The sequence below is a fragment of the Pleurodeles waltl genome, chromosome 5 (assembly GCF_031143425.1).
Source record: "Pleurodeles waltl isolate 20211129_DDA chromosome 5, aPleWal1.hap1.20221129, whole genome shotgun sequence".
NCBI classification, from domain to species: domain Eukaryota; kingdom Metazoa; phylum Chordata; class Amphibia; order Caudata; family Salamandridae; genus Pleurodeles; species Pleurodeles waltl.
The window spans coordinates 81,726,760-81,738,816 of record NC_090444.1 but is presented as its reverse complement, the minus strand read 5'-3'; the positions used below and the strand labels follow the sequence as shown (position 1 = coordinate 81,738,816).

At 44.0% G+C, this 12,057-nt stretch overlaps 1 protein-coding gene across 6 annotated transcripts in view; it reads left to right on the top strand.

Annotated features, from left to right (window-relative positions):
• The window catches only part of DNMT3A (DNA methyltransferase 3 alpha), a 1,562,966-nt gene that overhangs the window by 1,178,523 nt on the left and 372,386 nt on the right, over positions 1–12,057 (top strand). For all 6 annotated transcript variants that reach the window (XM_069233637.1, XM_069233638.1, XM_069233642.1 and 3 more), the window contains 2 exons: positions 764–843; positions 3,232–3,344. In XM_069233637.1, the coding sequence (XP_069089738.1) occupies positions 764–843; positions 3,232–3,344 (193 nt within the window). The remainder of the gene's footprint in view (positions 1–763; positions 844–3,231; positions 3,345–12,057) is intronic.

Below are 12,057 nucleotides of genomic sequence, written 5' to 3'. Positions count from 1 at the left end.
AGGCCCTTCTGTCTGAGCCCTGTAAATATGGGTTCAGTAGTGTGAATGTTTTTTGGGTGGTAGCAGTCTTTACCTAGTAAATTACACCGAGGGGTGGGAGGGGGGGGGAAGGTGAGGTTTTCAAGCTGATTAAAAGGTAACACAGGTGAGCTGCCTAGCCTCCGTTAGCAGGTCGAGCACTGCTGGAAAGATCCTCTCTCTATTACCGAACATTTAATGGTAAGAGGTGGTGCTCATTTAAGAGGGTGTATTTTTTTTCGGGGACTCTTTATCCCGTACCTGTTAAACAAATGGAGTATAATGCAGTGTACTAAAATTGTGCTTATACATTTGATAAAATGTATAGAGTATATATAGAATTAGGTGATCTGTTTGAGGATTCAAAAATGGCACACAAATTAATTACAACGTTTTATAACTCCATGTGATACATCCTACGTTTATATTGTTTAGTTGGGGCAGGTGAGATTTGGGTAAACTCTGAAGAATTTTTCTAGAACTATCCAGAAACTGTCAGTCTTCACAGTCGGGGGTTGTTTGCCCATGGGTACAGAAATGTTCAGAGGAACTTCACAACAAAAAAAACTATCTGGTAGGAGGAGGTTGCATCTAATGGTGAATTTGATGGCTTTGCTCTATATGTTTTTCGGGGCACTCATTGGCTTGTCAAAGTTGTGGATGCTGACTGGAGCACAGAGGTATAGGGCAATTACGTGTGCCAAATTATCTTTCCTAACATTGTTTCTTGTTTTCTTCTATCCAGATATCTGCATCTCTTGTGGAAGCTTAAATGTCTCCCTGGAGCACCCTCTCTTTAATGGGGGGATGTGTCAAAACTGCAAGGTAAATGCAAAGTTTGTGTTTTCTTTAATTGAGAAGTGCCTCGATTTAACAGGGGGGAGTTAAATAAAGGAATGAACAATAACAGAATAAAAAAAGCATCAAAGTGAAAGAAACAATATGACATTGGGGATAAATGAAAATTAGGCAAAAGTAAGCATTTGATGGTGAAGTGTATGGAAAGTGGGGAAGAGGACTGATCACAAAGAAGGATTACAGTGAGAATAAATCATGAACAGTAAGACTAGAAAGAGGAAATTAATGTGTGTAGAATGCTAACTTGTATTTAAAGCTGTATGTTTTAATGGTATTCCACATCATAAAAATGATCCACTAAGTTTTTTTCGTTCTCATTTATAAAATCTCTAGCCTTGCTGGTCACTTTATTAGTGGCTGTTGTAGATAATTAACTACGATTCTTATAAAAAGGGTCGTTATTCACGTCTTTACAATTATTTGATGCTCTTGTAACATGGGCACACTCAAGGAATTAATTTGCTCTTGTAGGGTCATTAAGAATGCCTTGTGAGTGTACACTGTCAGTTTTTCATGCATAGATTTCTCCGGCAGTGTACTGTGGTTTTTAGGTTGAGAAAGCCAGGTACCATTCTTCTAACCCCATGCCTCTCCAGCACCCTGAATTCCCCGTCCCTCCCCCACCACACCCCACATACACACTCGTAAGTAAATCACACTCAACAAGTAAGCATATAAACAATACAACCGGCATTTGGCTATTCTCCTTTTTCTGTCCTAGAACGTACAACCCTTACTTCAGTTATCCGTGTCTGGAGGGTTGTACACTGATCTAAACACAGAGGTGACTGAGATTGTAAAATTGTTGAAATGCAGGCCAACCAGGTTTGCAGACATTGGTAACAGGTCAAAGAAAAGGTAAGGTGATTCCATGCGTGTTGAGTACTCCTGTAGGTCCCATGCAAGTTATTTCCTCAGACACTCACCCCTCTACATGTCGGGTTATTTGTCAAAATACTGACTATAATCGGATGTAATTTACTACGTTTATGCCCCCTGTTGTACCCTTATGATCATTCCTACAGAAGCTGGTATCATTAGTAGAAATGTAAGATGGTTGCCCTTCTGCTTATTCAAGGTCAGAGTAATATATTCATATTTGCCTACGCCTGCTAAGCATTACATTCCTGTGCAACCTTAGTATTCACGACAAAATTAAAATCTATCTTTCATTTCGAGCATTGCCTATATTGTTTCTCTACTTTGATAGTAAAAATACAAAAAAAATGCCAAAATAAAAAAGCTACCACTTAGCAAAACATTCACAATCTTTATAGGTTAACTTGAAGCCATCAACATTTGTGCGTATACCTTCTTTCCCATGTAGTACTTGTCCTTTAGGAAAAACAATAGAAAAGGTGAGCCACAAAATGTACTTTTATCTATTCAGTGTGCTGTTGAGTGTTAAGTCGGAAAGATGGCTCCAAAGGTTAAACAGTGTCTGCTGATACCTATTGTGAGCTGCAGGTCACAATTTTTGATCCATACAAGGTCAGTTTAGTCTCTTAACCTTTTAAGGTTGATTAATTGAGTGTTGTTACATTCTGTAGTAGCCATATATGTTTACTGCTCTTAGAAACAATAGAAGTGCAGAATGGAGCACTATGTAAACATGTTCAGCGGTTTCATGTTGCTAGCTGGGCTGGTGGAGAGCAGGTGCAGGTGGCCTGGGGAGGGTAAGGGGGTCTTTACTGCCCATTCACTTGGCATGGGCAGTGCAGGGGCCTCCCTGGCCAGCACTGTCGCAGTGAGTGAACATTGCGAGGATGCTGGTGCACTCTACAGGCAACAGCATTGCTGTTGGCTCGATTAGGAGCCGAAGACAATGCTGTAGCCTGTTTCCCGCTGGACCGGTGGGCAAAAACTTAGGTTTCCACCCGCCGACCTAGCAGGGAAACCTATAATAGCTCATGCGGGGAGGTTGCCGCCTAGGTGACACCCTCCCCATCCGCCAAACTGATAATGGGGCACTATGTTTTTAAATACACTTGTAACTTTTGTTCTTTCATTGCAACACTTGCTGTTCAAAATGGCACTTAGGCCACTGTTGTTATCTCTCACACACGTTTTTCTCTCTCTCACTCTCTTCTAATTTTCTCATCCCATTTTTTCTGTCTTGGGCACATTCCCGTAAACTCACGTTTTTTTATTTTTTTATTTGTATTTTTTTTTTTTTTTTAGGTCTAACTCATAACTGTCTTTCACTAACTAATGCTTTTCTCTCACATACGCGAGACGTGATTTCTCTTTCCCTTTTGTTTCCTACCCATCTTTTACTCTGTGAACTCTCTGTCTCTCTAAACTATAATTGTAATGGAAATAGAACTATCAATATTTTATTTTATTTTGTCACAGAACTGTTTCCTTGAGTGTGCGTATCAGTATGACGATGATGGTTACCAATCCTACTGCACGATATGCTGTGGTGGTCGTGAAGTTCTTATGTGTGGAAACAATAACTGTTGTAGGTAAGGAACAGGACAAGTTGAAATGAGCAGTATTTATCCATCCACATTGATTGGTATTGTTTCCCAGCTGCCTTTTCCCCTACTTCCCTTGCATCTTTCATCTATCTTTTTTTAATGGTGTGGAAGGAGAGTCTGTACATTGTTCTTAATGGCCAGTTCCATTACTAGATGCTTAAAAGTGACTTTATGAAGAAGAACCTTTAAAAGAGGAGAGTATAATATAAACTTTGTAGCTGGCTGCTACTATAAAAAAAAAGGGTGGATGTAAATGTCACATGACATACAACATTGTTACCTATTTTAAATATCTGGAGTTCAAAATTGGCAAGTTTGACTAATAAATTCAGTGGCTTGAGCATTACCTAAATTAGTGTTTGTCACACATAAAATACAGTCCTACTCAAAGGTGGTGCTGTGTACAGTCAGAAGTCATATTGTCAGATAGACAGTTTGCAATCACTGATTACATTAATTGCAGACCTCTAAACTATGAACCATGATAGAACAAGCTCAGGCAGTTGAGCTAAATGGTCCCTTGAATGCTCAATTAATTTGATGTCTAATTGGTACAAACAATAAAGGGAGTAGCAGTGTGCAGCAGAGGGGAAGAGTAAGTGGGCACCAGAGGGATCAACAGAAGAACATTATTGAAGGTGAAACCCGACAGTGTTGTATGTTGAAATTGCAAGAGCACCTTCTGCGTTCAGGAGGCAAAGCGTAAAATAACAGTGGCTATCTGTTTTTAGACCAAAAGGGGAAATGGTTTGCCATTAAAATTACTGAAGCACTGCAATCCACTAATAGCTAACAAATTAAATTCTAATTTTTCAGGAAAGTAATCTTCAAAACATACTTAGTTTAGAAAAAGAAAGATCCGTTATTTCCAGAATTGACAACCAGTGCTGGTTTGTCGTATTCTGTTCCTTTCCCCAGAAGATTGACAGTAAGAGCAACCTTGGACAGAGCATTTTGTTTCATTACAAAGGAAATCTAGATTGCATTGGTGCTATTGTTGATCTTTCCCCTTAGCTATCTTAGTTGCACCAGTCTGCATAGGAAATCTTATGAGAAATTTTTGTAGAAAACTTACATTCCCAATGTCTCCTCATTAAGTACGTTCCATAATTCTTTGATTGGTTTGTATTGTTAAATTAGTCAAACCAGGTGAAATACAACTGGCAAACTCTCTCTATTTTCTCTTAAGCCTTCATCAAAAACCTGCCCAACAAGAGGTAATTTTCAACCTCTACACATTGATTACTGGCAGCATATGATGATTTAGCTCCACAAACTTTCTTTGATCATAAAGTGGGACCTGATAAATAGAAAGCATCCCAACGCAAAATACCAGTGACAGTGGAGAAACTTTAGTTGATTCTAGTGAAAGCATAACAATCCTAAAAGCATTTAACACATCTTAAATCCCCTGAAACTATTTTGTACTCAAGTGATCTGCCTACAGATCTTAAACATTAATATCTGATAACTTTTCCTATTACCTTATATTATACAATGTTGCATACCTTTTCCATGATCAGAATATCTATAAATCTTGTACTAATATTTTGCGAGATCACACATCTAGCTGTTTAGGTTCACAGAACACTCATACACCTGTTCCACAAGGGCAATATACCGTGCAAATCATAGAGAAATGGATGTGAAGGTGAGCCCCTTAAATGGGAACTTCTAGCTTCAGGATCTTTTGTAGAGTGACATTGCTTGAATATTCCCTGTTGCACCGCTATGTAAAAACTGGCAGAGACATGGTGCAGGGGGTCCCATGGGGCCCCTGCACTGCCCATACACTTGGCATGGGCATTGCAGGGTCCCCCATGAACAGCCCTGTCCTACATTTTCACTGTCTGCATTGCAGACAGTGAAAAGCATGACAGGTGCTGTTGCACCCTATGCAACTTAACATTGTAGTCGGCTCAATGATGAACTGATGTCAATGTTGTGGGCTGTTCCCCACTGGGTCAGCGGGGAACTCCTAATGGGACCTGCGGGAAGGTGGCCGCACTGGCGGAAACATGACAGCGAAAGTTTGGCGGGTGGCCTTTTCCGCCCGCCCAACTCTCAATGACACTTTATATGCTGTCCACTTTATTATAAGGTTCGCACTCTGGCCATTGAAATAAAAGGAGTCAGAGCTTCAACTCCTTGCATAGGCTGGGTTGCTCAGATTTTCCATTGCAATCATGCTGGCAAGTTCTCAAAGACTGGAAGTCTTGCAACACAAGGTGACTTTGTCAATGACCACTGCAGCCTTGATGGTGACAACTGCTTCAACACTAATGACGGTGACTGTACAATCCATGGCACATTCATTGACAGTACCATTATTGACAGGACCTTTGTCAAATATATTATCAGTGGTACCCCAGAGCTCTATAGCTTGGAGCATGTCTGTAATTTGAAAATTTCACCAGTAAGATAAACACCAGTGCTGTCTCTGCAAACACGAGAGAAGCCTACATCTGGCCTAGAAGGCTCAGATGTCAGCACTGGACAGTGGTCTTGGGGAATCCATTGTAGGTTCAGAGACTTCTCATGTTATTAATGGTGATGATGATCAAGCAATGAAGCCTCAGGACATAGACATTTAATGTACCCATAGTTTTCAAAGGATGAGTAATTGTTTGAGAGTCCAATGAATCTTGATCAACTTACATCTTTGACAGCCTCCTATACAATAGAATTTTTCTTGAATCTTTGAAATACATAATGGACAATTTTTATGACAGACTACAAACCCCTGGTTACTGTGCATAAACACCAAATCCTCATATTTAACCATTTCTACTAGTTCTGTGGCCAGTTCCTTCACAGCCTAGGACCCCATGCCACCAGGCCACCAAGAACCTCTTCCTGTACTTGTGTTCCCACCACAAAAAATCACACAGTAGGTAAATGTGGATTTATCACTGTGAGGAAATGGGGTTTATTATATGGTTTGGTTGTGCATCCGCACTGTTAGAATTTGGGTCTTTTGGCAGCGGTATGCACCCTGGCAAAGTAGGGGCCACAGTCCTAGTCAGGGCAAATTAAAATACACAATCTAAATTAACCTGTACTCACCCTCCACTAGGTTGGCCCGGGAGGAGGGGGCTTAACTTGGAAGGCGATGTGTGAAGTATTTGTGCAGCACACGCACAGTAATCACAGAAAGTACACCACAAAATGACTCCACAATACACACAGGTGTGGAAAAAGCTTGTTTATGTGCATAAATCAAGACCAATACGACAAAAAGCCAGTTTGTTAACCATCAGCTATACACTTTTTAAGGTTAAAACAATGGCAATAAAAGATTGTGAGATAAAGAGATGAAGCTGGGCACTCTGCCGCGCAAGAGCGCATTGTCTCAACAGACTAGGGTAACATCCGAGTTGCATTCTTCTTTGAGAACGGCTAAGTGTAAAGTTCCCGGGTAAGGTTTTTCTCCTGTGCGGTTACAAGGAAGCTGGTGGGACCACGGGGGAGGTTGCGAGGTGGGGCCGATGGCTCCAGGGAATGTCACTGCTGCAGCTTGGGGCCCTGAAGGGTTGCAGCGGGTGGTGGTCCGGGCCGCTACTGAATCCTTCGCGAACGGGTGGTAAACTGCAAGAGAGCTGAGCTAGGTTTTAATGAAAATGGGTGGCAAAGTGCAGTAGAGCTGCTTGGGGCTGTCAATGACAGCAGGCAACAAAGTACAGCAAAGCCGCTTGGGGTTGTTGGTGAATGCAAGCGGCAAAGTACAGCAAAGCCGTTCGGGCTGTTGATAATAGCGGGCAGCAAAGTACAGTTGATGAAAGCAGGTAACAAAGCACATTCAGGCTGCTCGGGCTTGTTAATGAAAGTAGATGGCAAAGTACAGCAAAGCCACTCAGTGTTGTTGCCGAAAGCAGGTGGCAAAGTACAGCAAAGCTGCTCGGAGTTGATGAAAGCAGGTGGCAGAGTACAGCAAAGCTGCTCGTGTCTTTGATGTCTCAGAGACCATTAGCAGAACCGGAGGAAAGTCAGCAAGCCCTTGGAATTGCTCTGGGGCTAGAAGATGAGTCCTGTGCTACTGGGAAGAGATCAGCAGGAGGCAGCAGAGCAGTGGTTCCTGGGAACAGTCAATCTTGGCAGGGTGGCAGTCCTCGCACACAGCAGTCTTTACTCCAGCAGTTTCCTTGAGTCCACAAGTATACTGATTTGAGTGGGTCAGATACCCAGTACTCATACTAGAAAGTGCATTGAATGTGGGGGATGACTGCAAAAGGTTTATGTGAAGTGCGTAGGTGCCCCTTCCCCCTTTGTAATCAGCCCCTTTGTAGGGACTCTGGTCAGTACCCTTTGAAGTGTATGTGTGAGCCCCTCCCAACCTCCTCCCCAGGAAGACCCATCAATATGCAGATGCATTTGAGTATGATGTGTTGTGGCTGCCTGGAGGGAATGCACAAGTGTAGCTGTCAACCAGTTTAGGTTAAATGTTTATTGAAGATAGGCTGTTGACATACAGGGCTGTGAGAGCAGAGAAATGCCCACTTTTTAAAAGCGGCATTTCTAAAATAGTAATAATAAATCCGACTTGACCAGTAAAGAATATTTATCATGACCATTCCAGTGATAATAAACATGATGCAGCTACTCCTTTCAGATCAGGAGTTACAACTTAAAGTGTTTTAAGGCATTCCCAATGCTGGCCTGTGAGAGGGGCAGGCCTCACAGTAATGAAAAATTACTTTGAGAGTTTTTCATTGTCAGGACATGAAAACTTAAAAGTACATGTCCTGCCTTTTTGATTGCATGGCACTTTGCCCTATGGGCTACACAGGGCCTACTTTTGAGTTGACTTATGTGTAAGAAAACTGGAGCTTAAGGCTACGCCACAGGTTTTAAATACCAAGTCGGGGTGGCAGCGAGACTGCGCACACATGGTCTGCAGAGGCAGGCCTGATGCATGTTCACAGGTCTACCTGAGTGGGTGGTACAATCAGTGCTGCAGGCCCACAAGTAGTATTTTATTTACAGGCCCTGGGTATATGGTATACCACTTTACAGGGGTCTTACATGTAAATTAAATGTAATTTGTGGATACACCGATGTTGCCTTGTTTAGGGGAGAGGCACATGCACTTTAGCACTGGTTAGCAGTGGTAAAGTTCCCAGAGTCCTACGGCCAACATAAAGATACAGCAAAAACACAGGAGGCAAAAGGCAAAATGTCTGGGGTAAGACCACCCTAAGGATGCCATATAATAAACTTACCAGCTCCTTTCAGACCCTAAGGTTCGGCCTGTCAAACCCTAAGGTCACCCCTTGGTAACTATGGCACTGAGTAGCAAGACATACACAGAGAACAAGTGTAAAGCATTCAAACAGCACCAAAAAAGTTGAAGAATTTGACACCCCACTAAAGAAGTCCGACACCAGTTTTTAAAAAGAGACTTTTTTTTTTTTTTTTTTTTTTTAGAATTTAGACACTTGACCAAAAAAGATCCACTGGAGGCTTCAGGAGATATGGATAAACAGTAATTACGTATTTTCACTCAACCGCAAGCAAATCTTGGAAAATTCAACGAATTGGACACTTGGAAACTTTTTCAAGGAAAACTTAGGTGTCAATGCAGTCTGTCAACTCTGGCAGGGAGCTAGTCAGGGGGACCAGCATGGCCCTTAGAAACACTTGCCTCCACAGGAGAAGCAGTCCTCCACCAGTTTAAGGCCCTTCATCTGCAGTGCAGTGGATTACTATGGAGTGGTCCTGATGCAAGAGATGAAGGAATATGAAGATGCTCCAGGGATGTGGTGGAGGCGATGCAGTTGACGGGGTCTTCCTGCAGGGATTCCTCTGTCCATGAAGATGGGGAGGGTGTCCTGGTTGCAGGGTCAACGTCCTACAAAGTCCTCTCCAGCCTTTCTGAAGTCCAGTCACAGGCCAATCCCTCCTGGGTCTATAGGTTGCCTTGCAAGGGTCACAGCAATTCTCCAGCAGCACCCTGGGCTCAGCGAACCCAGTGCAACTCTGTGCGTCGGGTCCTGGTCCTTAGTGCTGCATGGCGGCGGTGGTAGCGGCTTGAAGACTTTGGGCTACCAACTTGCCCAAGCAGCCTTCAGCTGTTGTGTCCCTGTGCTGCGAATAGGAGGCCAGTCAGCTGGTTCTTGCAGTTCTCTTGGCTTGACTGGGCTCTTGCAGCTTCCCCTTAAACAGGATTCAGCAGGCCCAGTCCCCTACTTCGCTAGCCTCCAGGTGCACCATGTGCAGTCTTTAGCGGTCCAGCCTCTCTTTGCTGGTCGCTCAGTGCAGCAGGACAGTCTTTCTTTGCTCCTTCTTCCATGTTGGTTGAGATCAGAGGTCTGGATCCCAGGTGTGCTCCTCTTATGCTCAGAAAATGCCCTCAGGGCAGGGTTCGGTTGGTAGCCAATGGGCAACCAGGTTCTCTTCCAGGGGATCCTCATCAGTAGTCATAAGCACTGAATATTCCGACCCGCGTGCGGGGACCTCAGAGCACATATCCTATATATATATATATATATATATATATATATATATATATGTGTGTGTGTGTGTTCGATGGCATGTGTAGCTGCAGATACACATGCTGTGCATTATCCTGCCATCTAGTGTTGGGTTCGGAGTGTTACAAGTTGTTTTTCTTCGAAGAAGTCTTTTCGAGTCACGAGACCGAGGGACTCCTCCCTTTCGGCTCCATTGCGCATGGGCGTCGTCTCCATCTTAGATTGTTTTCTTTCCGCCATTGGGTTCGGACGTGTTCCTCTTCGCTCCGTATTTCGAATCGGGAAACTTAGAAAAGAATCAAAAAATTTGTCGGTATTGTTTCCGTTCGGTACTGGTTTAGTTTTATCGTATCGGCACCGACATCAAAACCGCTTCGGCGGCCCTTCGGGGCTTCCACTCTTCACCAAGGCCTGGTCGGCCCGACCACACACGTCGTCGAACACTAATGGACTGGACCCCCTTCTGTTTCTGTCCTAAGTGTCACGCAAAGTATCCTTATACAGACCAGCACCGGATCTGTAACCTGTATTTGTCGCCCGAACACAGAGCGGATACTTGTGAAGCTTGCAGAGCGTTTCGATCCAAGAAGACCTTAAGGGATCGACGCGCAAGATGACTAAAAATGGCGTCGAAGCTGAAACAACATCTCAACGTCGAGGAAGAAGAGATGAGAATTTCCATCCAAGAATCGTACTCGGATGAATCTGACGGTGATCGACCTTCGACGGCGCGGCAAACTGTGAGTACACCTGCCCCGTCCCACACCCAGGGTCACACCCAAAAGGCCACGGGGAACGCCACTGCCAGAAGGCCATGGCTCAACCCACAGAAAAGAAGGTGACCAAGTAACATCGGCACCAAAAAAGGCCAAAGATTTGCCGAAGACTTCCGACTCCGGTCGAGAATCCGGCACCGAAAAAAGTTATCGAGTAATCGAGTCGGGCAAGCCGCGAAAGAGCTTATCAGAACCGAAAAAGACAATTTAGATGGGAATTTCGGTACCGAAAAAAACGGCTTCGGAGCCGAAACGTTCTTCCTACACTTAAGAGCAAGGGCTTTCTCTGCAGCTCAAAGAAAAACACAGATTTGAGCTGGAACTGGATTTAGAAGAACATGACCAAACACAGCCAAGGTTACAAATCCAGAAGGACACGGGGAAGATACAAACCATCCCGCCACTCGAGTCAAAAAGAAAACTGGCTTTTCAAGAGACAGAGATGCAACCGAAAGCCAAAGTGGTTAGAGAAAAGTCACCACCACCACGTTTCTCACCACAAACATCCCTACTGCAATCGCCACAATTGTCACCAGTGGGTACACCGATCGTGCAGTCACCCACACACACTGGGATGACTCAAGATGATGTGGATCCTTGGGATCTATACGAACACCTATATCAGACAACAGCCCAGAGTCTTATCCAACTAAGCCTTCAGGACAGTACAGCATACACGCAAGTACTAGCCAGAGCAGCTAACGTAACAATGCACTCAGAACCAAAGTTTGCTGTTGTTACCGGGCATGCTGAAACATGCACAACAGGTCTTCCAAGAACCTGTAAAAGGGAGAGCCATCACGCCAAGGGTCGAAAAGAAATATAAACCGCCCCGTCAGACCCGGTGTTTATTACTCAACAGCTCCCTCCGGACTCAGTGGTTGTGTGGGCTCCAAGGAAAAGGGCTAATTCACAATCAGGGGATGCACCACCCCCTGACATAGAGAGTCGAAAATACGACGCATCGGGAAAAAGAGAGGCATCGAAGCAGCCAATGAGTGGCGAATTGCCAACTCACAAGCACTACTTGCCCGCTATGACAGGGCGCACTGGGACGAAATGTAAAACATCATGCAGCATTTGCCCAAAAAACACCAAAAACGTGCCCAACAAGTGTCGAAGAGGGACAGGCCATATCAAGTAACCAAATCCGGTCTGCCTAGACTCTGCTGATACAGCAGCACGGACTGTAAACACAGCAGTGACTATTCGAAGGCATGCATGGCGCGAAGTTCTGGATTTAAGCCAGAAATACAACAGGCGGTATTGAATATGCCGTTTATTCAACAGCAGTTATTTGGTCCGGAAGTGGATTCCGCAATCGAGAAAATGAAAAAAGATACGGACACAGCCAAAGCCATGGGTGCGCTCTACTCCTTACAATACAGAGGAACATTTAGGAAACCACAGTTTGGGGGGGGGTTTAGACATCAGAACCATCCACCTCCGAAA